The sequence below is a fragment of the Macrotis lagotis genome, chromosome 7 (assembly GCF_037893015.1).
Source record: "Macrotis lagotis isolate mMagLag1 chromosome 7, bilby.v1.9.chrom.fasta, whole genome shotgun sequence".
NCBI lineage: Eukaryota > Metazoa > Chordata > Mammalia > Peramelemorphia > Peramelidae > Macrotis > Macrotis lagotis.
Window position 1 is genome coordinate 29,947,440 of NC_133664.1, and position 25,817 is coordinate 29,973,256.

The 25,817-nt window shown below is 47.7% G+C and overlaps 3 protein-coding genes across 6 annotated transcripts in view; 1 reads left to right on the forward strand and 2 right to left on the reverse strand.

Annotated features, from left to right (window-relative positions):
• Window positions 1-779: 779 nt before the first annotated feature.
• On the reverse strand, window positions 780-4,070 carry RPL15 (ribosomal protein L15). 2 transcript variants are annotated; one of them, XM_074195708.1, is made up of 4 exons: window positions 3,962-4,070; window positions 3,507-3,695; window positions 3,274-3,410; window positions 780-1,138 (listed from the first exon to the last, which is right to left on the reverse strand). In XM_074195708.1, the coding sequence occupies exons 2-4, from the start codon at window positions 3,676-3,678 to the stop codon at window positions 833-835; spliced, it is 615 nt and encodes a 204-aa protein (XP_074051809.1). In that variant the 5' UTR covers window positions 3,679-3,695; window positions 3,962-4,070; the 3' UTR covers window positions 780-832. The 2 variants fall into 2 exon arrangements, with proteins under 2 accessions (XP_074051809.1, XP_074051810.1); XM_074195709.1 differs by lacking the exon at window positions 3,962-4,070 and adding an exon at window positions 3,866-3,881.
• Window positions 3,861-13,654, forward strand: NKIRAS1 (NFKB inhibitor interacting Ras like 1). 3 transcript variants are annotated; one of them, XM_074195707.1, is made up of 4 exons: window positions 3,861-3,949; window positions 9,153-9,261; window positions 11,073-11,314; window positions 13,068-13,654. In XM_074195707.1, exons 2-4 carry the CDS (start codon window positions 9,168-9,170, stop codon window positions 13,308-13,310), a joined length of 579 nt encoding a protein of 192 aa, XP_074051808.1. In that variant the 5' UTR covers window positions 3,861-3,949; window positions 9,153-9,167; the 3' UTR covers window positions 13,311-13,654. The 3 variants fall into 3 exon arrangements, with proteins under 3 accessions (XP_074051808.1, XP_074051807.1, XP_074051805.1); XM_074195706.1 differs by lacking the exon at window positions 3,861-3,949 and adding an exon at window positions 4,211-4,293; XM_074195704.1 differs by lacking the exon at window positions 3,861-3,949 and adding an exon at window positions 4,328-4,560.
• A 1,074-nt stretch (window positions 13,655-14,728) lies between these two features.
• Window positions 14,729-25,817, reverse strand: part of UBE2E1 (ubiquitin conjugating enzyme E2 E1) — a 33,657-nt gene continuing 22,568 nt past the window's right edge. Inside the window, exons 3-5 of the mRNA XM_074195710.1 lie at window positions 22,036-22,168; window positions 17,968-18,115; window positions 14,729-15,557 (exon numbers count right to left, since the gene is read on the reverse strand). Coding sequence (XP_074051811.1) covers window positions 15,460-15,557; window positions 17,968-18,115; window positions 22,036-22,168 — 379 coding nt within the window. The 3' untranslated portion in view covers window positions 14,729-15,459. The remainder of the gene's footprint in view (window positions 15,558-17,967; window positions 18,116-22,035; window positions 22,169-25,817) is intronic.

Sequence of the window (25,817 nt, forward strand, 5' to 3'; positions counted from 1 at the left end):
CCACTTAACCCCATTAACCTTGCAAAAAACTAAAACAAAAAAATTTCTATGGAAAGCCATGGTACTGTCCCATTCCAGGACAGGTTTTACAATACCCCCAAGAACTTCTGACTACCACTTAGCAAATGGTTTCACCCACAAAAATCTTTGACTGCAGCTATTTAAAGTCAATTACTACATGTTACAATTTTAACCTCAACAATTTGACCTTAAGAATCCAGGAATTACAATTAATCTCTTGGACCCTCTCTCTATCATTTTATTGTTGGCCTCTGCCAGTGAGTTCCTACCATGCCAAAGCTTCACCTATTCCTAAGGACTTGGAACCTAAGTCTTATATTCAACGGTCAACTCTCTGTTCTTTTTCATAATTGTAAAAATATAACTAACTCCTGGTGCCAATTCTGAGAAAACCTATTCTGTTGGGGAAAAAAAAATCCATTCAAATAAAATCAGAAAGGGAGTACACATCATCTTATTTTCTCCAATATTACATTTCTGATGTTCCCCTTTATTGTTTGGTGGGATCCCATGCACAAACTGTTAGTTTCAACTAAGGTCCATAAATTAAAATTAGCATGGAAATATATTGCCTTAATCATCTCAAGAAACTTAGTTTGCACGTGCCCCTCTCAATTCTGGTAAGGGGCAATATTAGTGCTTTTCAAAGATTATTTGGTCTCAAGGCTTTAAATCGTCCTCAAACACTGTATCATTAACCCTTATTACCTAGCAACCCCTTTCCAATACCTACATTTCAGACACTGCAGACAACAAAATGGTAATAAATTGCATTTATTAAACATTAAGTTTACAAATCAGTGTACACCAATTAGCGGTATCGATGCAGCTGGAGAGTATTGCGTCTTCTCCAAGCAGCACGGCGAGATCCTCCAATGGTATGGTGGAATTTGTGACCCTTTCCAAGACCGCGGCTCTTGCGACCAGCTGAAGTCAGCCCGCGCATCTCCCTGTGTTTGTGCACTGGTTTGGTGATCCATTGAGTGTCGGGGTTTCGTCTGATAGCTTTATGGAATGGATCAATAAGAATAACCTCAAAGAATTTGTAGGTTGAATCTTCACCCACCCAGTACGAGTTCAAGACTCTCAGGGCCCCACAGTGGCGGCCAGCTCGCTCCTAGAATGGAAGAAAATGGATGTTAAAAATCCAATTTCTGGATTTTTCCTGGATGTTTCCAAATACAAGCCACAGTGCCAAGTGCATTCTAATGCCTATAAACATAACCACCGACCAGAACAAACTATTCAAGGAACATGTGCAAACTATGAATGATCTGTAAAATAAGTAGGTCCTTGGAAAGAGCTGCTGCTTGTTCTTCTATTACAGTAATTGGCAGCAATACCTGCTTAACCAACATCTACTGGAGTAACTAAGTTGACTCAGGGAGGCAAACACATGGCAAAGTATAATAACATTTCTTTCAAATGTGTATTGCTCCTCTGCAATCATAATAAATTAGGGGATTGGGATGTAAACATGGATTTTTAAAATATCCAAAATATCCTTTTTTCCTCATCAGGAAAAAAAAGTGCTATAAGACCATAAGAGTTAGAAAAAGCTTTAGGAAGCAACTGCTCAGTCCTCTTGTCCCTACTTATACCAACTTCTTTCTACTGTAATTCTTTCTCAGGACCATCCCTCTAAAATGAGCTTCATTATTCTGATTAGAACAAGTGTGCACCTAAGTCACATCAGTCACCTTCTAGAGAAGGATGTTTTTATCTTTGCACCAGGACTCCCAGCCCACTCACTCCACTCCCAGCATTGTCTAACAATAAGCACTTAAATGCTTGTTGCCAGCTGAATCCTGGTGGGTCACTTAATTACAACTTTAGGACTCTTTCACTGAAACAAAATGCCTCCAAATTTGTGACAAAAATAGTGAAAATTAAGAAAAGCATCAAAGAATGAGAATAAACTTATCATCCAATGTGTTTATACCTCATTTAATCCTCACAGTAAACCTGGAAAGTAGGAGTTATGATTCCCATTTTAAAACAGAGGAAACTGAGGCAGGAGAAATTTAGAATGACTAGCCCAGGATTATAGAAATAGATCTGAAATCTCATTTTCCTGACTCCAGGGCCAGAGTTTCATCACTTAGTTGAATCTAGGTCTCCAGAAGGTTAGAAAACCTGGCTTCAAATCACTGGGATCATTTAATGTAAATGAAAGCCTAAGATTTGGTGCTGTGCTTATTTTATTGATGACTTAATTTCAACCTGGTTCCTATCACTTAAGCATACGACCCTGGTCACCTCAAATCTTATTTTCTTGCCTTCAGCCCTGCACCCCCTCCTCTCTACAGGTGGGGAAAATTAAATCAACACTATCATAGCTTGGGAAAAGGGTGTGTTATGTTAAATCTTTCCAATTCCCTCATTAATCCCTTTCCTAGCCAAGGATTCAGCAAGTCATTTTCAAATAAGTCTCTTGAGAAATGGACTGATTTGTGTTATTTCCAGAGCTTAGCACAAAGTTTGGTTCAAAAAAATTTACAGATGCATAAAGGGATCATCTATTAATACCTCAGAGATTACCTGAATGTTTACTGATGGGGGTAGGGGTGGATATAACAACTGGGAAACAAAAATACTAATGGTCTTTCATATTTACAAGCCAAAATTATTAATAAAATTAATACAGAATTTGAACAAATGCTTATGGTTAATACATCCAATTCTTGCACATTTAAAACAAAAGTTTTTTACTCTTAGCAGTCAACAATCAATCAATATTTACTCAATACCTACTCTACTAAGGGAAAGGGCTGGGGACATGAAAAAGATAGTCCCTGCCCTTAAAGAGTTTAACATCTGAAGGGATAATCTGAAATAGGGTCAGAATTCTTCTTTGGGTCACTACAGCTTTTCCAAAATCATTTCTAAAAGATTTCTGCAGTTGGAATTAGTTGTTTTTTCCAAAGTGAAGTCTCAAATTCTATCATTCCTGAGCCTTTAATCCTTCAAGTTCGTAGTCATCTTTCCTACGCAATCTTCCCAACAGGCCAGGCGCACGCTAAGCACCCCTACACGCTGCCCCGCGCACCCCAACAGGGAGGCCCCGGGGTCCTTGGCGGCCAGGTGAGGCGCTCGGACCCCCTCAAAGGCTCCACTGTCGTGATTCCTAGTTTAAGGCGGCGGTGCCTGACAGCAAAGGCTCGGCTTTTGCCGCGGGGCAGGTTGCCCGCCCAGGCCGCGGGCCGCGGGCCTCTACCAGGCCCGCCGGGTGGGCACAAAGCGCGGACTCACCTCCGCCACGGACTGCAGGCTGCGGGCGAACTTGAGCTGGTTGACGCCGTGGTGCACGGGCTTGCCGTAGGTCGCCCCCTTGGGCACCGGGCGCTTGCGCCCCCCGCGCCGGACGCGGATGCGGTAGATGACGTAACCTGCAAGGGCACAAGGCTTCGGTCTCCGGGCCCGCCCCCCCGGGGCCGCCCCACGCTCCGGCCCGCGCTAGCCTCCGGGCGGGGGAGGCGCCCTACCTTGCTTGGCCTTGTAGCCCAGCCTGCGCGCCTTGTCGGGCCGGGTGGGCCGCGGGGCGCGGTGCAGGGCCGACAGCTGGCGGTACTGCCAGCAGCGCACGCGCAGCAGGAAGCGCATCACGTCCGACTGCTTCTTCCTCCACAGCTCCTGGATGTACTTGTAGGCCCCCATCGCGGCTCGCGCTTACCCTGGAAGAGAGCGGGCTGCTTTAGGGAGGGCGGAGGAGCGGGCCCCGGGGAGCGGGCCCCGGAGAGCGGCCCGCGTGAGGGCCCGGCCGGCCCTCCCCCTCCCGCCCGGCGCCGCTCCGGGCCTCCTCTCCCCGCCCCCGCGGCCCCAAGGCCCGCATCGCACGGCGCACCGGCCGAGGCTCCCGGCCGCACGGGGCCCGGGCTCGGATGGCCCAGGCGGAGGGCAGATTCCGGCGGATAGCCCGAACGAGACGGCGAGTACCCACCCGCCCGATGGCTGCCAGCGACCGGAAAGGAAGAGTCCGTCTTCCCACAATCCTTTATGGGCTCTTCCTCTCCACACAACCTCTTTCCGGCTCAGGCTCCCGGCCGGCGCAGAGCCTCATGGGAGTCGTAGTCCTTCCCGCCACACGGCGGGGCCCGGCGGGGGGCGGGGCCCGGTGGGGGCGGGGCCCGGCGGGGGGCGGGGCTCCGCTCCGCTCTCCGGTCGCGGTCCGCAGGCCGGCCTAGGCGGGGGCGGGGCGGCGGCAGGGCGCCTGCGCGGCGGCCCCAGGGCGCCTGCGCGGCGTCCCCGGCGGCTCGGCCCCTCGCTCGGCAGGTAACGCGGGGGCCGCGGGCGCCGCCGACTCGGGCCGGGGCCGGGGGGAGGGGCCCCGAGTGACCCGTGACCCTGCGGGGCGCCGGGAGCCCCGTTACCCGGGAGACAGACCCCCACCCCGGGAGGGCGGCCCCCCCCGATCCGGGGGAGCGGGGCATGAAGAACCGGGGGGCCGGGGGCGGGGGCGGGGCGCCTCGGGGCGCGTCTCCGGGCGCCCGGACCCTTCCCGACCCTTCGTGGTATCGAGTGTGGGGCCACGGAAGCGGGGTAAATAAGGGGGGCCCCGCCGCCCCGAGGGCTGCGCCCCATTTCCCCTCCTAGGCCCGAAGTGCGCGTGAAGGGGGCGGCGGGGCCCGTGTGACCTCGGGCACCCCGGGGCGGGGGCGGGGGAACCCCGAAGCCAGGCCGCCCAAGGCCCCCCGTTGTGCCCATGGCGTTGGCAGAGGCGGAGGGGCGCGCCCCGGGGCCCCAAAAGGAGACAAAGCCGCACGTCCCACCGCAGAGCCGACGGCCGGGAGCTGGCACCGGGGGTGAGGCCCGCCCGGCAGTGCCGCCTGGCACTGCGCCAGTGACGGCTGGCACCGCGGCACAGCCAGCCCGGGCTTCCCGGCGAAATGCCGCTTCTTTACTGCCATTGAGGACACCAACCGAGAAAGCGACTGAAATACATTTGGGTGGAAATCGGCGTTTTATAGCCCGCAAGCCATGGGCTCTTGCCTCTGCTTCTTAACCCCACTCCCCTTCATCTGTTGTTGCCTTTAATCTGCTAAACTCTGGGATTCCGGGCAACCCAACTAGGTGGAATTTCGTATCCAGGAAAAGCCACCACTCCGAGCACCGCTGCTGCGGGGTCAAAGGGCCTGGGACTGAGGATACCGATTTGGGCCGCTCAGGGGCATTCTCAGCCTCTGTTTCAAGCTCTGTTCTACGTCACTGACGTCACCCAATTTGGTCCATGACTTTTAAACAAATGAAATGTTACTTCAAAAAAGTCTAATCTCGCGTCCTCTATGTCATTTATTATTTTTAAAGCCTTTGGGGTTTTTATTTAGGTTTTTGCAAGGCCAATGGTTCAGTGGTTTGCCCAAGGCTACAACAGCTAGGTAATTATTAAGTGTCTGAGGCCGGATTTGAATTCAGATCCTCCTGCCTCCGGGGCTGGTGCTCTATCCACTGCACCCTTTAAAGCCTTTTACAGAAAGAATCAAGAAGGAAATTTTTAACAGTAAGCTAACCACACTTTAACTTATTCCACTGATAAAATTTTAACTTTAAAAATAAGCTAGGTGGCACAGTGGGTAGCACCAACCCTGGAGTCAGGAGTCCCTGGATTCAAATCCAACCTCAGACACTTAATAATGACAGCTGTGTGGCCTTGGACAAGCCACTTAACCCCATTGCCTTGCTAAAAAAAATAAAGAACTCAAGAACTATTAAATGAATATTAAAAATTCTCTTTACATAAAATCAAGTGAAAATAAAGTATTCTTTCTTAAAAAGAGGAAAACCAAATTACCAATATAAAAATAAGAGTAAATTCACCAAAATAGAAAATAAAATGGAATCATTGGCTAATGAATAAAAACATAATAAGATTTAAGAAACATCTTTTGTGGAAAGTAAGATTCATTTTAGTTCCTCCCCCCCCTTCCTTCTGTTTTGATATCTGGTTCATTTTAGCTAGTGGGGATAAGGGTAGAATTAGTAAATGCTCTTTATTTGATTAGCATTAATTTTTTGGTTCATTTTAGCTAGGGGAGGTAAGGGTGGGATTAGCAGATGTCATTTATTTGATTAGCATTAATTTTTTTTCAATTTTATTTAAGGCAGTGGTTTTAAGTGTCTTGCCCAAAGTCAAACAGCTAGGCAATTATTGTCTGAGACACATTTGAACTCAGGTCCTCCTGACTTCAGGGCTGGTACTCTCCACTGAGGCACCTGGCTGCCCTCAGCATTAATGTCTATTAAGAAATTGTTTTTTATTAATGGATTTTAATTCTAGCAAAGTAATGATCATTGGGCCTTTTTTGATTTGCTTTTTTAGTATTACAAACTTATTAAAGTTATTTTAAAATGGGTATATTTAAAATTTTGACTCTATACAAAATGAAAGGTAAAAAAACTGTTTCCAAATTGACTATTTTCTTTTTTAAAGAGTTGAATTGTTAAACTGCCCAGTTTTGTTTCATGGTGAAATGTATATTTCTGACTGGTCATTTCCACACAGGCATTTTTTTTTAATTTCTAAAAATGCTTAGAAAGAAGGTTAAGACTTATAGATGATTCTGGGGATTAAACTGAGTCAGAGGGTATACAGACCAGAGGGAATTATTTAATGTAGATTGTAGAGTCTTAAAAGGACATTTCCACTTTTGTCTTTTTTTCATTTATTTTTGGGTTTTGTAAGGGCAGTGAGGTTAAGTAATTTACACAAAGTCACACATTTAGGTAACATTTAGGTAATGATTAAGTTTCTAAGGCCAGATTTGAACTCAGGTTCTCTTGACTTCAGGGCAAATGTTTTATCCACTGCTCCACTTAGCTGCCCCAACTTTGTCTTTTTAATGGCAATGTCCTTTCTGTTTGAGTTTCTAAATCAGGGGTGTCCAACCTTTTAGCTCTTCTAATCAGAAAATAAACACTAAATTCTATTTGCAGCCCTTGACACGTTTTTAATTGGGTGATGTGGCCCAGAAGAGCTAAAAGGTTAGAGACCCCTATTCTGAATGGTAATATCTTTTAAATTCAAGCTTCACAATGAAAAACTTTATTGAAATAGTGATCTGATCATCAAAGCCTACTTGCTACAAGCCATCTCTTAAGGTATAGAATGAATTTTGTAATAACAGTAACAACATTTTTATAGTGTTTGGGGGAGTTTATAACATACTTTTTTTCCACAAAAACCTGATGGAGATAGTGAAAGTATTGCTCCCAATGGACAGATGAAGAAACTGAAGCCTTGAGAGGTGAAGTAGTAATAATAATGATGATAACTGGTAGTTACATGCTGCTTAAAAATTTGCACTTTATTCGTATGATCATATTTGAACCTCATAATTGGATAAATTGTATCTGCAATCATTTGTATTCCCATTTTATAGATAGGAAATCAAGGCTCTGAGTAGTCTAATGATTTGCTTATGGTCACATGGCTGGTTAGAGCTAGAATTTGAACTTCTGATTTTTTGAACTTTCTCAATTTAGTCTTCTGATCACAGATTCAGTGTTCATTTCAATAAACGATACTTTCTATAAGGGAAAAAATAATGATCTGGGACATTTTGGCTTGAATTTTCTGTTTTTTATGTATTGACTTGTATTCATCCATCTATACAGCTAAGTGGATGGAGCATTGGCCTTTGAGTCAGGAGGATGGGAGTTTGAATGCAACTTCAGATACTTACCACTTACTGTGTGACCTTGGGCAAGTCACTTAACCCTGACTGCCTCACCTCCAGGGCCATCACCAGTCAGTTTGATTCTTATCTGACTACTGAACTCAGATGGCTCTGGAGGAGAAAGTGAGGCTGGTGACTTAGCACAGCATCCCCTCACTCAAATCCACTTCATGCGATGTCATGGTCTTCTTTGAGAACAAAGGACAAACGTCACCACTTTCCGACCCTTTCTCCCATATGCTGCCCCCTCATTGATAAAGCTGGAGAAAAACTAATTGACTCACCTAAACATCAGGCAACATCACCTTAGTACTGAGCCATGGGCTATAAAGAAAACAAGAAAATTAGAGGGGGGGAAATGACTCTAAATTTCTAATAGCCAATGCTTGATGTAAAAATGCACATGCTACTTTTCTGTGTAAATGATAGGTACTTTAGGGAGTTGAATTTTTCAGGAGTACACAAAGATGGAAACAGGAACTCTGCTGTTCCTTGGAATGTTTATTATTTGGACATCTGTGCTTGTCTAGTGTTTTTGTTAGGGGAGTTGTCTTGTTGGATCTAGCCAGGAAAAAGTGCTAAGTGCTGGGGTTACAAAGATGAGCAACAAACCGCTGTTGAAACAAAATGTACACAGGATCGATTGGAGCTAATGGGCACGGGTGGCACTAGTTTGAAAGGGGATCAGAAGGTGGGATTTTAGCAGAGCTCAGGAAGGGCAGTAGGTAGTCGCTTTATTCCTCATAGTTCTTCCACATCTAAGTAAGACGTTTGAGTGAGCAGTTTCAGCAAGAATTGTGGAGATTGGGGTAGCCAGGTGGCACAGTGGATAGAGTCCCAGCCCTGTAGTCAGGAGTACCTGGGTTCAAATCCGACCTCCGACACTTAATCATTACTTAGCTGTGTGGCCTTGGGCAAGTCACTTAACTCCATTGCCTAGCAAAACCCACCCCAAAAAAATATACAGGAAAAAAAAGAATTGTGTGCTCCATTTTCTCCATCTCCCCTTGCCTCCCTTGGCTTTTGTAACCCCGGGGGGGAGAACTTCTTGTAGTGAAGAGAACCTTTCTCTCCACCTACCCTCCCCATCCCATTTTCCTCTCCCTGAAATAACTTCTGGGAGGTGGCAGAGATCAGTTTACTCTCTTCTTCCTTCCCCCACCTTGCAGTTCAAGCCACCTAGAAAGATTTCAAGACCCTTGCTTATGTGAGTCAGCTGAACTAATAGTTCTTGAGTTTCCAAATTTTTAGCTATAATTTGTAGTGAATAGAGAAATTGTCTTTTGCTTTCATCTTAATTTATGAGAATAGGGATTCTTCCTATTAAACATGGCAACTATTGCTGTACACTATGAAGTAAAATTATTAAATTTGACTTCAGCAAAATAGTGCTTTAACTATATATTCTGTCTTATCTATAATTTTCTATAATCAAAACATGCATTTTTTTCTGTGCAGGGTTTGTCAGACAAGATGGGAAAAGGCTGGAGGATCGTAGTTTGTGGAGCAGTATCTGTGGGGAAAACTGCCATTTTGGAGCAGCTTCTTTATGGGAATCACACTGTTGGTAAGTTTGGTTTCTTTATGTAGTAGGTCCTGCAGTAGTTGTAAATCCTTCATAAAACATGTTATTTGGCATAAAAAAAATAGAACTTTAATCCACAAAAACTCAAGTCACTGAGAGAAAACTGGATTTGTATTAATCTCAGCAATATCTAGAAAACTCCATCATCCTCCAGCCTCCTGATTTAACTTCTGGTCATCAGTGGAGACAAGTGGCAGACACTGTGTAGAGCAGAGAATGGGGGAGGGGGTGGGCAGGAAAGGTAGTCAGTGCATTGAGATCAGTGAGGAAAGTTCATTAATATGAGGATTTCAGACTGAGATTGGAAATCTATCCCAGAACAATAAATTGGAATAAGTCAACACATTCATAAAATGCCAGTATTGTGCTAGGTGATAATACAGTGATGCAGAATGAAAATCCTTCCTCTTAAGGTTCTTGCATTTTTCTGGGGATACAAGTAGTAAACCCATAAATACAAAAAAGAAAAAAAATGTATACAAAGTCACTGAATCTGAGGCAAGGCTTTAGGAGTTGGAAAAGAGCAAGTGAGGATTATTTAGTTGATGATGCTTGAGGTGGGTAGAGATGGGAAATGGTGTCCTGTGTGAGGAACACACAAGGCCAGTTGTCTGGATTGCAGAGGGGGATAGAGGGGAGGAAAAGGGGGGAAGAGGGGTTAATAATGTTCAGCAAAGCTAAAAAGAGGTTGGGACCAGCTGGTGTGGAGGGCGTGAAAAGTGAAATAGAAGAGGCAACAGGGAGCCATCAGGGTTGGTGGCCTGGACTGTAGGGTGAACAGGAGGAGTGAGAGGCTGGAGGTGGGGAGACCACCGAGAAGGCAGGTCGAGTCACTCCATGAGAGGTTCACAGGTCAGACGAGGCCACAGTTGGCACTGAGGTTATGATCCTGAGAGACTGGAAGGATACTGGTGCTACCAGCAGAAATAAGGACCTTTGGCAGAAAGAAGAGCTTGTAATGAGTTCAGTTTGGAACATACTGAGTTTAATAGGAAGAGACATTTGCCCATTGAAGACAGGGAACCCTGAATGCTGATGAGGCTGCCCAGCAGGAGTGGGAGAGACTGGCCACACTTTGCTTCCAAGATTCAGATGCAGAATCAGCAGAGGACACAACGAAAGGGTCAGATAGATGGGAGAGCAGAGGGAACCTCCCCAAGGAGGTGGCAGCATAGTTCAGGCTTGGGTGGCCAGTGGAGAGGAGGTCATGGAAGGGGGTCAGAGGGAGGGAGTGCTGTGGGAGAAAAGGGTTCAGGGAAGGCTCATTTTCCTTCCAGCTCTTTCTAATTACTGTGGCCATGACTTCATTCCTTTTAATTTTCAATACTTAAGCTTTATTCCAATTTATTATATTATCAACATCAATCCTGAAACTAATTTTTTGTGTGTAATAGCGATCCTACTTGGAACTGCCCCCAGGATTTTTCTTGCTTCTCTCAACACTGTAGTAGGAGCATTTAAAGAGAATGCTTGTGTGCTCTTCAGTTTCAGTAAGATTCACAAGTTCAACAACATGGGTGCAGACTCTTTCCCCCGGCACAGATGGAGATCTTCCATATCACTATGGCCAGTTTCAGGCCTCAGTGTGAAAAAAATATTTATGACCTCTTAGCTTTTCTAGCCAGATGAAGTTGAAACTGTTGTTTTTTGGCTTATACAGCCTTTCGAAGTTGGTAGGATTCACATTCACAGCTTTGAATCCCATCTACCCCAGTGGGATTGGGAGTTTACAAATGGTGACACATGATAGCAAAAGGAATGATTTATAGTGCGTGTTTTCCATGAAACCACAGGTAAGGAAGAGAGAGAGACAGTGGAAGACGTGTACGTGGCATCGGTGGAAACTGACCGAGGGCTGAAGGAGCAGCTGCGCCTCTATGACACCCGGGGGCTGCAGGAGGGCGCCGAGCTGCCCAGGCACTATTTCTCTTTTGCTGATGGGTTTGTGCTGGTCTACGCTGTGAATGACCTCGAATCCTTTCGGAGGATGGATATTGTTAAGAAAGATATAGATAAGTTCAGAGACAAAAAAGAGGTAAGTAGCTTGCTTAGAAATACTGAGGGTTTTAAATCCAAGCTGAGAGTAGGATTTGTAAAACAAAATTGAACTTTAAAATTTGTCATCTTGTCATGAAAATAAAATTTTTCTTAAGACTATAAAAACTTGGGGCGACTAGGTAGCACAGTGGATAAAGCACTGGCCCCAGAGTCAGGAGTACCTGGGTTCAAATCCGGTCTCAGACACTTAATAATTACCTAGCTGTGTGGCCTTGGGCAAGCCACTTAACCCTGTTTGCCTTACAAAAACCAAAAAAAAAGAGAGACTATAAAAACTTGCACATCCTCATCTTTCACCAGCTAGCTGGATTTTCTGCCTTTTGTTTAGTTGAGAGATCAAAGCTTTACTATTTCTGATATTTCATGTAGAAGATAAACATGGGGGTGGCTAGGTGGCACAGTGGATAGAGCACCAGCCCTGGAGTCAGGAGGACCTGAATTCAAATTCAGCCTCAGTCACCTGTGTGACCTTGGACAAGTCACTTAACCTCACTGCCTTGCCAAAAAAAGAACCGTCCATGCCAAGCTAAGGGCTTCTTGTTTTCATTAGAATGAATATGACTCATTTCAGAGTGCGTCCACCAAGCATGTCCTTCCTGGTCATACTAGGCTTACTAGAAGCCCAGTATAGTTTCCTTTTAGAGCTATGTATGGAGAAACGGATGAGAGAAAACCATGGAATGGGGTTCTTAGAGTTCCCAGAAAGTAGCAATGGAGCCGAAAAGAGAGGTCTTTAAAAATTAAATTAAATGTATACACTTCAGAAGAGTGAGAATTCTATTGGTTTTGCCCCCCTTTACTGGAAGGATGTAGATTCTTTGGCTTTTTTTTTTTTGCTTTTCCTGAAGCATTCTCTTAGGTATTAGGGGAAAAAAAACCTGAAGAGCAGCTAGGTGGCACAGTGAATAGAATGCTGACCCTGGATGGTGTGAGAGAGAGGGAGGGAGGGGGACAGAGAGAGGAAGAGAGAGAGCGAGAGCGAAAGAGAGAGAAAAGCAAAAAAACTAAAAAGTCTTTTTTCCTTGGTTTACTTCTGGGCTTCCAAACAGCCTTAAATTAAAAAAAAAAAGACTGATTAGATTCCATGCTTGTCTTCATTTTCTTCACTGCTGTGTTTTTTAAACATATTATTTAGAAGGGAAGTTTGAGTTTGATTTTGGGAATTTTGAGGAATTTCAATGAACTCAGTGTTAAGGGGCACCAATTGGTGCTCTGGCCACCTTCTACCCTACTCAGATGTTATCTCTTCTGAATCTCTTCTAACTTCTTAGTATTGCTACCTGTGTGCCAGAGAAGGAAGAAAGTACATCCTTGGGATGGCCTAGGGAGTTGGAGCTTGATTCTTTTGTTCTGCATAATCATCAATAGTTGGCCTGTAACTATGGCCTTAAATTACTCTTCTTTCTTCCAAAAGCATCTAAATTACCCCCAGCCACTAGTGGATTATGTCCCACAGGCAGCGTGATGATTTGGGGGGCTGTGTGCAGTTCCCTTTGCCTGGAAGCATCCCCATCTACATTCTCTACCACCTCAGCTCTTACCTGTCCTCTTCCATTTCAGAACCAGGTGGCAGCCTTGCTGAGAGCTACAGGCAGAAGCAGTGGATCCTTGCTGGAGCTCTGTGCTTCAGCTCTCTGTGTCCCCAGGAGCCTGACCAGACACTCCTCAGGTTTGCACTGAGGAGGCAGTGACACAAATTGTAATTATCTCTAACTTTTTCTCCCTTTCAGATAGCAATTGTGGTCTTGGGAAACAAATCTGATTTATCTGAGCACAAGCAGGTGGACACTGACATGGCCCAGCACTGGGCCCGGAATGAGAAAGTGAAGCTGTGGGAGGTGACGGTGACTGACCGGAAGACCCTGCTCGAGCCCTTCATCACACTAACCAGCAGGCTCACCCAGCCCCAGAGCAAAGCCTCATTCCCCCTCCCTGGAAGGAAGAACAGAAGCAGCACCACTAACGAGAACTAGACCCACTGCGCCCCAGTAAAATGGCATCTAGGCAAACAACTGGCCTCATTCTTGACTTTTGTGAAGAAGGAACAGATTTAACATAAGCTATTGCCTAGAACCACCATCTTTTCCCTTAGGAAACAGGTCCAAGCAGGACTTTCAAAGCACTTTATATCCTCTAAGTTAGAAAGTTGGGTTGGAGGGGAGAAGTCATGGGGAAGGGAGACTGCCCATCCTTCCTGTTGTAATGTGAACTCATCCTATGTGCTGTATATGGAATTTACATTCATTTCAAAGCAGTTTTTTAACATTGAGGTGGCACTTGTGGTAAAGACTATGAAAATAAAATGTGGGTGGCATCAGTGCAGCCATGTAGACTCTTGATTTTCCCCTTTCTCCTACACAAAGGGACCTGGAGGTGACTGCTTCTCACCAAGAACACTTTATAGTGAATCATTCTATCAAGTGCCTTACAGCTCCGATTCAGAACACTAATGCAGCATGAGGAAAGCTGCATGAGGCTTGGAGTCAGAGGTGCTGCCACCTTGTCAGGGTTTTTTTTGTCACCTTAACCATCACAATCACGTCAGCACTTGTTGGGTGGCAAAAAATGGGCTGCTTGGATATCTGCAGAGCTAGCTAAGGCATCTCTGTTGCAGCAATGGGGGGCGGGGGTCCCATTCTGATCTAGGCCCTCAAGAGGAAGTAACTGGAGTTCTCACTCCCAGCTAGATTGCTGATAAAAGCATATTACTTAGAGATCATCTGTCCTTTTATCTTCTGAAAATAGCTGATTCCATTCCACTGGTATTGAGAAGTAGTAACATGTTTAAAACATCTGACTCTCGATATCCTAGTGCAGTGCTGAGGGCTGCCATTACATGGTACTGGGATTGAGGTGACTTTTGTCCTGGGGGCTACCTTTTTGTGTTCCGCTACTCCATGAGCTGCCTCTTAGTCACCCCCCATTCAGGAGGGATGAGTGGCGGGAGCTTTAGTAACATGGAGAAATGAAGACCTGGCCTGGAAAGGAGAAAAGGCCCAAGGAGTGAGGGAAGTAGATTTCATGAGTAAAAAAAGTAAAATTAAGATTTGTAAAAATATTTTCCACTTTTCCACTCAACTGTACTTTGGACATAAAATGAGGGTTGGAGGAGGGGCCATCAATAATTCCTTTAAGGTTTGGGGGCTGAATTAGAATTCTATCATTCTGGTGGTCAAGTTAATTGTGAAAGCCCCTTGGTCTTGGAGAACTCAATCTCGAAAGAGGCAGCAGATGGGCTGGATCAGAATATTGATGACCAGATGATCCCTTCATCAAGGAAGCTTCTGTTTCAAGTCCCGTCCTGCCTTCAGTTGCCCGGCTCCAGCTCCTGAAAGGCCGGTGTTACCGTAGCACCTCCACCAGAAACCAAAGAAAGTGACTCGCACCCGGACTGCAGCCTTGTTTTTTAATAGCTTTTTATTAGCACAGTAACAAAGGCAGACTGAAGTAGCCCACAACATAGAACCAATCCACCGAGTGACTCCTATTCCACCACGCCTCACAGTTCAACAGCTTAAGGTATTTCACTACAGGTTTCTCTAAGTTCAATGAAAGCCTCTCATCCTTTCTCACTAAAGCAGATTGGCATCTAAAATAAAATACATTAACTACTCATTTCCTCTATGGTGCCATAGACCCACCTGTCCATATTCTATACCATGAGATGATAGACAGTCTTGAAAAAGTAATTGTTAAATATCAGTGTTCCCTTTCATGGAGGGGAAAAAAACTTTTATACAAAAAGAAAAAAAACAACCAGGTCATCTTGGAAGGACTCGACAGAAATGCGTGTGCACCCGTACAAAATTAAGCTATTTTTAATCTTTTACATATTGCAAGCAACAGAACCCAAATGTCTAAGTGTACATTCTTTTCCGTGTACTAGAGTTGAGCTTATAACGCAGAACTAATGACAGTCTTAAAAGATGCTATTACCAGTTCTGTCTACTGTAGCAAGATACCTTAAGTTACAACAACAAAATCTTAAGAAATAAAAGACTGAATAAAATCTGTTATAGAAATACCCTACTCTTTATCAGCTCCCCCCTCCCCCCCACCCCTTCAAAATCATAAGCAGCTCTTTCCATCACAGACAAACTGTCAATCTGGTGAAAACCCAATTTATGTCGCGTATCTCTTGGTCCACTGCCTGGCCATTCTGTCGTGTTCTGCTCTGTTGGTCATATACTGAGTGGCGATACTTCCCACTAAGGGGTCGGCTAGAAAGAAAGAACAGCAAATTATTAAGATGACAGGGTGGAGAAAATAAAGCTTCAAATCTTAATAGCACAACCAGAAGCCTGCACCCCATGAATGCAGAGGAAGCCATCAATAAACTGTGGCCCTCACAGGCCTCACACCACACACACACACACACACACACACACACACACACACACACACACACACACACACACACACACAAACACTATTGCCCATTTTTTGATAGGATTTTAAAAACAGTGATTGATAGTCAATCTGGTGACTAAGGGGACCAACAAAGGCAAAAGGCTCCCAGGAGACTCCAGGTCTAATGGGTGACCACAGACGAGCCGCAGCCAGGCTGCCTGCCCAACCTACTGCTGCTGTCCGCTTCAGGCAAAACGAGACCTGAATGAACAGCTCTTTGAGCTGCTGAGTCTCTCGTTCTTGTTATAGACATTAAAATGTTTATTAATATCTATCACTGAACTGTTTGTTAATTGGTATCATCAGGAACTAAAAGAATTTCATGGAAGTGAATTTTCCAAATAATTGACACGTACTCTAGGACAGTCTGGAAGTATCGTGCTTAGCATGGAGCCTAAGCCGTGAGTTCAAATCTGGCCTCAGACCCTTACTAGATGTATGATCTGGGTGAGTCATTTCACCTTCACCTGCCTCAGTTTCATCAGTGAAAAAAGAATAACAACAGCACCTGCCTCTGTGGGTGGATGAAGTAGCAAATGAGATCATATTTGTGAAGTACAAATAGTAGGGAATTAATAAATGCTTTCCCCCTTCTCCTTCTACCTTACTCTAATGGCAAAAAAAGGGTTATTTTAATAATTACTTGATTTAATAATTATTAATAATCCAACTGAATCAGAAGATTATAAGAAGTGCAGACCAAAACTAAGGTTTTTAGAAGAACACCCCTTGTTACAACATGGGGTGGTGATCACCTTGACAGACTTGCTCATTCCATTAGTAAAATATCTGGGACAATCTTGGGGGATATGTATTGGAGAACACATCTGTATCCAAAGAAAGATCTGTGGAGCTTAAATGAAGACCAAAGATTATTACCTTCAATTCTTAAAAAAAAAGCTGTCTTATTACTACACAACTTTGCTATTTAGTACTGTCTTTCTTCCTTACAGACATGTTTTTTTTTCTCTCAACACTCAATTTTGATATATGTACATCATGGAAACAGACTGCCTTCTGTTGGGGTGGGGGGATTGTAAAATTCAAAACCTTACAAAAAAAATGGCAGAAACTACTATTGTATAGAATTGGAAAACACAATATTAATATTAAAAAAAACCTGAAGTTTTGTCTTTTCCCCAGCAAAATGGTAAAGATAAAAAAAATGGGGGACTATGTGGAAGAATTGGGAAAAACAGATGAGGCTAATACACAGCTGCAAGAGCTGGGGCCTCTTCTCATCATTTGAGATCCCACGTGGAAATCTGGCTAAGAAAGGGGTTGACATGCCAACAGATCTCTGAGCCAGAGTGGTCGATGCCCAGCCCCCAGCCTGTCTCTTCCCCACCTCCAACAATTTTTTTCATTGGCTGCACTTCATCCTCTCCTTTCTTCTGCTTCCTTCAGGAATCACCTCAAATTTCATCTTCCCCCCCAAGACCCCCCCCCCGCCTCCTCTAAGAACAGAGGAGCCTCCCAAAGCCGGGATGACTGTTTTGCCTTTGTGTGTACTCCGCTGCTTGGTACAATTACTGCCTGCCTGGGCACAGGGCCGACAGAGCCCAAGGAGGGCCCCAGACCTGGGGAAGGATCACCAGATGCCCTTTCTGAGGTGGCACTGCAACCAAGCAGGCGTCGGTGAGCCTGGGCATCAATGGGGGCACTCTCCAGGCCAGAGCGAGTGTGGCGCCTTGGCGCTCCTGACCCGGGCCTTCTCTCAGCAACTTCTGGAGCCCTAGCTGAGTTTCGCCCCTTGCCAAGGCTGCCCGAACAGAGCCCTCCCGACCTGAGCTAAGCCGAGGCTCCTAGGCCTTCTGCGCCCACCTCCTGAGCTGACCGGCCTCCAGTTTTTCAGGGGACTCCCAATGCTTCCAGCTCGACGTCCTGATTTCCCCTCGGACCATGCCCCTTAGAACCACAGCAGCAAGCAGTGGCCAGCAGCCCTGCAACGGGGGCCCCAGCTGGGGGCTCTGCCTTGGGGGCTGGACGAACGGTATGAGCGGCCAGCAGGAGGGGCTGGGGGAGGGTGCCCGGCCCCACCCTCACTTGGCATGGAGCCCGACCCCATGCCTGCTGGCTGTGGCAGGAGCTGGACCAAGACCCCGGGGTCCTGGCCTCAGCCTGCCCGTTGCAGAGAGCTCCTACGTGGGTGCTCTGTAAGCCTCTTGCTTTTGCCTTAGGGACAGAAGACGCGCTTCGGAAGCGGCGGCCTCAGCTTACCAGGGTTGCAGTCGGTGAGCAGGGAACAGATGGAAAGAAGCACTTTGGAGATGGTGAGGGCCGGGCTCCAGTTGTCCTTCAGAATATCCAAACAGATCACCCCTTGGCTATTGATATTACAATGGTAAATTCTTGTCCGGAACGTGACCTGGGGAGAAATGGGGCCTGTCAAGAGCGAGGACCTCCTAGAGACGGAGGATCGGGGCGGTCTGTCCCTCGCCTGTCTTCCCGTGCCTTCCCCTGCGCTAGTTTATACCACCAGACCACATGAGCCCTCTGGTGTGGCAGTGGCTGCCCCCCCACCCTTTCTTTCCCCCTTTATTCCCCAAACTACACAAAGAAGCATTTCTACACGATGCCGCAGTTTCCTGAGAAACTACACCGACGCAAACGGCTCCCAAAGGTGCCAGGGGACCCACCCGTGCTGCCAAATCCAGCCCAGCCTAATCCCACCGCCTCTGCCTCCACAACACCGCTCCTCCTCTCCTCCCCGGCCCAGTGTGGCCCGCCAAGGCAGCTGACTATCGCCCAGCCCCCGTCTCCCCCTCCAATCATCTCTTCCAGAACTGAGCCAAGTCCAGGCTTCGGCCGGCCTTCAAAGCTCCCCCACGGCCAGAGCGCAGCTCCCTCCGAGGCCCGGGACTCGCCCAGCCCAGGCCTCGGGAAGACAACAACCCTGGCTATCGGCTCACGCCCGCCCCTGCCCCTGGCACACGAGGCGGTGTCAGGCCCGGCCCCCTTCAAGGCTCCACCAGTACTTCCTCTCCGTGAGGATGGCAGCTTCTCTGCTGACCTCTCGTGTTAGCTGGGGGTATGACACCGCCTCAAAGGGCATGGGACCAGGCGCAGCCCACGGGTGGCCGGCCTCAACGGGGCCTGCGGGCCGGGACGAAGGGCTCTTGTGCTCCAGTCTCTCTGGAAGGACCCTTGCGGGTCCCGTGGTCCATATCCAAGGCTACTCTAGTCCCATCTACTGGGCCCTCTTGTCTGAAACACAGCATTTCCTACAAGTCGGCGATCCTCCGGTGCTCAGACAATTCATTTATTAAGCAAACAGGGCCAGGTCCTGTGGGCGCTTCAGAGGGAAACAGAAGGGACTAGGGACTTTATTCTGCTACTTGTACAGAAAGGCGCTGCATCTGAAATAGTCAATATTTTCACTTTCGGAGTCTGAATCCCCAAATGACAAGTTACAGAAATCAACTTGCAACTTAACAGATTTCAACCAGTATTGACAAAGCACCTACTAAGCCATGGGAATAGAATGGGCCGGGACGTGCTACCAGCCTGGCAGAGATGGGAGGAAGAAGTGGGCACGAAGTGGGGGAAGTCTCCTGGAGGAGCAGGCAGCTAGGACAGGAGCCCAGAGAGGACCACGGAGAAGGGGCAAGAAGGCCCGCAGACACGGAACTTCAGTGGAGGAGTGGACGTCCAGCAAAGCATCGAGAGGCCCAGGAGAGAGAGAGACGGGGAGAGGGAGGGAAAGGAGAGAAGAGACAGACGAGAGGACCCCCAGAAAGGACTGGATAGTTTCAAGCTTGGATGCCTGAAAGTCAGTGGTGCGGAAAGGTCTCCGTTCAGTGTTTGAAAACACGGACTCCGGTGTCATTTCATTCACTGTACATGGGGTCTCAGTCGACCCCCGCTCCTTTCAGGCCTCTCCCATGCTACATCTGGATTCCAATTCTGCCCAACTCCCAGGGTTGGGATGCTCTTCATAGGCATGAGCTCCCCCCCCCCCAGGAAACTTTTAGTAAATTATTTCTTTTCATAAGAGACATATGGTTCTCATGTATCCAGAATGAAAAGATACAAAATCTACAAATAATGTATATCTGGCTTTGGAGTATTAGAATTTATTTTGTTTAGACTAATACTAAAATTAGTTCCTCCTCCCCAATCACCCATCATTAGGACACTGCGGAATTAGCGCAGATGAGTGAGGAGGCAGAGAAAAAATGATTGTATCTGACTTGAAAAAGCAAAAGTGACTTGACCGTGTCTGGGAGTCCTGCACAATGGACTTCTATTTTCTGGAATTAAAAACATGCCACTAGAGCAGTCACAGTAACTGGGAAAATCTTAAAATTCGGTCTAGTTGGTAACTGCACCTACAGTTTGATGAGGCAACAAGAGGGAGTGGTGAGACCCCCCATCTCCTGCATCAAGGCCCAGGCTGCGGCTCCTGGTGTCACAGAGCACGGGACCGCCACCCAACGTGAAGTTCTACCATCAGTAACCAGGAGAGGAGCCAGGGCGGAGAAGACACTGCCAGGGGTGACGGTAAAGGGACCAGAAGCCAATCCAGGGGCATCTAAAGTCTGGATGACAAGCCTAAAGCCCAGGGAACGTGGCACGCACACACTGCACTCTGTGAAGGGGAGGTCCACGCCGGGAGGAGGGCTTGGGGGAAGCTGGGGGGACAAGAGGGCCCCCAGGATGGCAGAAGTAGAATTCTGACTGGCTGCCAATAAAACACAATCTCAGGGTAAAAACCTTCATTTCATCCTCCTTTACACCATGGAAAGGACTGATGAAGTCTGAAGAGCAGAACCGGAATTGGAACCAAAGAAGATGCCTCAATCCCCATCTACGGGGAGCTGCTGAATCAGACAAAGAAAGGCAGGCGAAGCAGGGACCACCCACCCACCAGCCACCTTGAGTAGCGTGCTAGGTGGTCTCAGCGGGGCCTGAGACCAGGGCTGGGTGGGGGGCATCCAGGACCACTTCCTAAGTCCAAGGGAAAGGAAGCGACTCTGCCAGTTCAGCTTGAGGAAGATCCATCTGGCCGCACAGCCCCAAAGGAGAGAGGGGACCCCTGGGGGAGCCCAGGAGGTGGGGGGGTAAAGCCTAAGAGGAGGCTGGAGGCCAGGGATCAGCGAAGGAACTCTGCTGACCCTCACTTTACAGATGAGGAAACTGAGGCAAACAGGTCAAGTGACTTGTCCAAGGCCAAACTCCTCTGAATGTCTGGGGCTGGATTGGTATTCAGGTCTTCCTGACCATGGGCCCCTGCTGTATCCTCAACAGCACTTCTTCAGTTAGATATGGGGGGTCCTGCAACACAAGGAAGGAGGGCCCACCTCACGCTCTGCTGCCACTCCCATGATCTCTCACAACTTCTCCCCCATCCCTGGAGCAGCCCGTGTGCTCCAGGTCCCACGCAGGTCATCGCTAGGCCTGCGCCAGGTGTCTACATCATGAACACGGTTCTGCCAAATGACCCTTCCATTCTTTGAACAAAGTGGGTGGTGGAAGCAATGGGGGTCGTGTCCTGCTGCTCTCCCCACAGGTGACCAGTGCGGCCAAGCCCCCAGCGTGCCCCTGCCTTCCCGGCGGGCACAGGCACTGCACCACAGGGGCGCTCGGCCACACAGGCTTCTGACAACTTCTAACCATTCAGGGCTTCTTTTGCTCAGGGTTCGAAAGCAGCAGCAGAAAGCTGCCCTCCCTCTAAAACAAACCCTCTGACGAGCGGTCACTCCGCGTGGCGTTCTCAGTCCAGTCCAGATAGTGGCTCTGCCAGGGCCGGCAGACCAGTGCCCCCCCATGGAAACCAGGCACCTTACCCAGTCTGCCACCACTTCAACTGTTTATGTCTAATCAAGTAAAAGACCCAGAGTAAGTTTTTCTAAAACCAAACTCTGTGGTCATCCCTGTTTTGTGAACAACAGAATGTTAACAACAAGTCCAGGTTCCCATTTTTTTGGCACAAACTGGCGCTCCCCAGACGGAGGTGAGAGACCCCAATTCAGAAGAAAGGTCCAGAAAATGACCCAAGTTCCGTTTTGCTGTCGAGACATGAGAGATGGGGAAGTGCCAGCTGATGGCCCCACGTGCGGTCACAACAGGGCCGGGATCAGAGCTCAGGAGACCCCGAGACCCAAAAGGTGAGTCATCTTTCCTGATGACCCGGCACGGGCTCCCCCAGAGGCCGTGCTCCCTGCACCTGACTGGAGCTCAGACTCAACTTCAAGGCCATAACAAACTCAGCCAACCAACAGCCTTTCGGGGCTGGGTGACCTGGAGAGACTGGATCAAACTCAGCATCAAACAGGGCAGTCTTACCTTTGGAGGCTTGAAGGGATATTCGGGGGTGAAGGTTATGTCAAGGAAGAAGACGCCCCCCTCGTAGACGGATCCTGGAGGGCCCAGGATGGTGGACCTCCATTCGTAGATGTTATCACCTTTGGGACCAGCACTGGGGAAACACAGCAGAGGTGCACGGTTATTGCAGGAAGTTATTTCTGCACAAGACCCCCACCCAGACCCACTGGCCCAGGGGCCAGGGCATGGACTCAAATGGAGAAAAGGAAGAGACACACTTCTGGACCTGGTCACTAGGAATGGGCTTTTGTACTTGACTGATTATCAGTTACAAGAGATTTCCCTTTCCCTCCTCCCCCCCCCCCCCCAGGGAAAGAAAGGGTCAGCCAATAACAAGAGGGGTCATTTGAAATATTTTTAAAATCAAAGATAAGAACAGAAGGAAATTCAGAAGAAAGCACAATCAGGGAAGTTTTGAATTGACCATGAGGCATTTTATCATGTTTATTCAAAATTTTAATTTATTAAAACAAAATTGGGAGATTTAGTTTCATTTATACTCTTTATAATTTCAAAAATTAAATTATAATGGTCAGTCTCAGATGACCAATACATTTATCTCCATGAGAACAAAAAATAAAAGATCCTCTTTATTCTGTCACCCCACACTCCCCTTCCAATAAATATATGGATTCCTGACCCCCCACCCCAAGTACAGAACAACCCTCCACAGGGAAAGGCCATTAAATAGTGGATCATGTGACTTTTGAAAAAATGCATTAACATTCCAATAAATGTTCTACACCTTTAAAGTAAATGTTAGGTGATGGGGGTAGGGGGTGGGATGGGGGGAGGCTTTGATCTAGAACCCTGGTGCCAAAGTCTCTGGTTTCCATGCTCTTCACTAGGGTTATCTTCTTTAATTTCTTGACAGGGATCTCCAATTTGAGAGTTAATTCAATAAAAACTATGTGATATAATCTGAAATTCACTTAACCAGGGAGGCACATGCCAATAACCAATGGGGCATCCAACGTATGGAACTCCCTCTGCTGGCACCCAAAAGGACACCTGTTGGACCTTGGGACTCGCTGGCATGTGAATGACAAAGGACACCCATGTGAATCTATACTGAACGTTAATAAGCCCAAGTGCTTTTTTTGGCAGAAATAAAAAAGGTTTTTTTTGACATTTCATGTATCTCAATATATAGTCTAGTATCCCACCCCGCCCCAGAGTGCCCATACCCCATGTTGGAAACCATTGATCTAGAAGCCCAATGATGAGAGCAGAAAAGGAGGAGGGGGAAAATACTGAGGCAGCAATCAACAGGGACTGGCAACTGCTAGAATTGGAAGGAAGAGGTTCATGGAGGGCTGACAGGATCCCTGACAGAAGGAAATGGGGGTGCTTGGAGCAAGGAATTTGAGGTGCCTCCATCCCATGGCCAGCAGGCACTGGAAAGGTGGGATCTATACTAAGAAGAGGTACTAAGCGAATCCCACTTCTTGGGGACAAGATCAGCAAAAGAGACCAGAGAACCAGCTGTTAGAAATTGGGGAGGAGAATAGCTAGAGGGTGGGGTGGTGACTGACAAAAAAAATCAGGAAAAGGGCAACAGACCAGAGCCCTGAATGAAGAGCGTGGGCTTGGCAAGAGAAGGACCAGGTGGGGAAGCAGCGACTTCTGGACACAAAGAAAAAAAGACTCTGACCCGGGCTTCACGGAGTGCAAGAGAGGAACCTTGGAAAAGGGAAGAGATGACACATGGGACAAAATCCAGACGAGTCTCTTTGGGATGAGGAAATCCACGTCACCTGAAGCAACTTAGCTCTCCACAGTGCACTGATGAGCCACACAAGAGGATATTTAATCTCTAGTTCAGGAGCCAAAAAGGTTTTAGAATATACTCTTAGATGAACCTTAAACTTAAGCAAGACCATGAGAGCATTGACCCTGCTGAGGCGGCTGTCATGGGTCTGGACCCGACCCAAGCCACTCTCTAAGTGCTGATGGGTCAGACCAGCTCAGCAGTTGTGTGCGAGGCCTCCCAAGCATCTGCTCAGGCATCATCTAGAGTCCTGGACTTCTCCATGAGAAACCTGTTCAACTTCAGAGACATTCTGATCTAGCTAGAACAAGGAATGCCCCGGGGAGGCGAGCAGCTGACTTTCCTCACACGGACTGGGGTACCTCCTCGCAACCTCCCCAGGAGGCCTCTTCGATGGCTACAAGAGCCACAGAACTGAAGGGGGGCACCTGCGGGCCGCCTGCCTTTTCTAACTCCTCCTCCACTGGCCCCTGGAAGGGCGACCTCGGATGACCAAGGAGAGGAAGCTGCCATCTCCTGCTGGGAGGAGCCTCCATGAGGTCCAAGGGGAGGGGGCAGCCCACGTGGGGGTCTGGCCCATTGCAGCCTGTGCAACAAGGAACTCTGTCCATGGACAACATTCAAACAAGCTACTGAGAGTTAAAAAAGAGGCCCATTTGGGGGTGCACAGGAAGGCTCCCAAATGGGAGCCCCTCCCACCCACGTCAACACACCTAAAGGGGTCCCAAGCTCCGAGTCACCGGCTGATCCCTGTCTCCTCTTGGTCAATCATCACAAAGATACCTTCAGGGCAAACTCGATGATTGTCGGCCCCGGAGGAGCATAGGGGCAAGTTAGATGATGAGAGCAGAAAAGGCCTCTGCACAGGCCTTGAGGAGCTGGTCTACCCCCCCCAAAGAGATGGACCCCCATTACTTTAATTGTTACACCCTAAAACCAAAGATTAAACCATCGAGTAAAGGCAAAGAGAGGGGGCTGGAAAAGTGATAGAGAGAAGGGGGACCCCAGCTTTTTTTTTTTTTTTAGATTTTACAAGGCAATGGGGTTAAGTGGCTTGCCCAAGGCCACACAGCTAGGTCATTATTAAGTGTCTGAGACCGGATTTGAACCCAGGTCCTCCTGACTCCAGGGCTGGTGCTTTATCCACTGCGTCACCTAGCTGCCCAGTGGTATTCATTTTAAAAAGCTTTTCAATTCTAAATGGAGAGAGAAAGATTGGAAAAATGTGGCAGGATGGGGCAGCCCCTTCTAAGGAGGGACATTTAGAGAGTCCGGGGTGGGCATCATCATTTATGCTCGTCAAGAGCAAGTCTCAAAAGAGATGGGGAGGGCCAGAGAAGTGAGTCTGGTGCTGTCCCCCAAGGCTAAATCGGGTTCAACCCAAGGAAGGAGGGAATTTCACAAGGTGGGCTGCAGCGAGCGGCCTGGCACTCCCACACGGGCTTAAATACTGTGATAAAAGTAGCTCTTAAGCCTCTGCTTTTGAGGGGTGTCTAGGAGAGTCCCCCTGGAAGGAAAGGCACCAGTATCACCCATCTGAGCCCTCCAGGAGTGCGCCAGCAGTCCTTGTGACTTCTACCAGAAATGATGACACGCCGCCGCTGGACAACATCGCTCTAAAACTAATGGCCGTGTCCCGGACCCTTCCTCTCCGTGACCTGAGGGGCCCCCACAGCCCTCCCACTCCTAGACTGCAAGAGAGGCGCTGTGCATCTTGTCCGCACCCAGACCCTGACCTGCTGAGCCCCAGCGGCTCCCACCACGTTCCTTCTCCTCAAGCCCCTCCAGAGCCCATACAAAACAGCCCTCCAGGGACGGAGGTAAGAACAAGAAGCCCTTTACCATCCAAAGGACGCAGGCCTCTGCACAGGTCAGGAACCTGAGGTAACTTCCCGTCCACTCATTAAAGGACAATCTGAAAGAGAGACGGCTGAACTGGGGTCAAGGCTGTGACCCCATTCAGTCATTAATG

Excerpts from the sequence above, each read along its gene's own strand:
- RPL15 (XM_074195708.1), bottom strand. The coding sequence starts at position 3,678 with ATGGGGGCCTACAAGTACATCCAGGAGCTGTGGAGGAAGAAGCAGTCG. Across the intron at positions 3,411-3,506 it reads GGGCTACAAGGCCAAGCAAG|GTTACGTCATCTACCGCATC; the intron begins GTAGGGCGCCTC and ends GTGCCCTTGCAG. Across the intron at positions 1,139-3,273 it reads GCCTGCAGTCCGTGGCGGAG|GAGCGAGCTGGCCGCCACTG; the intron begins GTGAGTCCGCGC and ends CTTCCATTCTAG.
- NKIRAS1 (XM_074195704.1), top strand. The coding sequence starts at position 4,450 with ATGAAGAACCGGGGGGCCGGGGGCGGGGGCGGGGCGCCTCGGGGCGCG. Across the intron at positions 4,561-9,152 it reads TGTGGGGCCACGGAAGCGGG|GGTTTGTCAGACAAGATGGG; the intron begins GTAAATAAGGGG and ends TTTTCTGTGCAG. Across the intron at positions 11,315-13,067 it reads AGTTCAGAGACAAAAAAGAG|ATAGCAATTGTGGTCTTGGG; the intron begins GTAAGTAGCTTG and ends TCTCCCTTTCAG.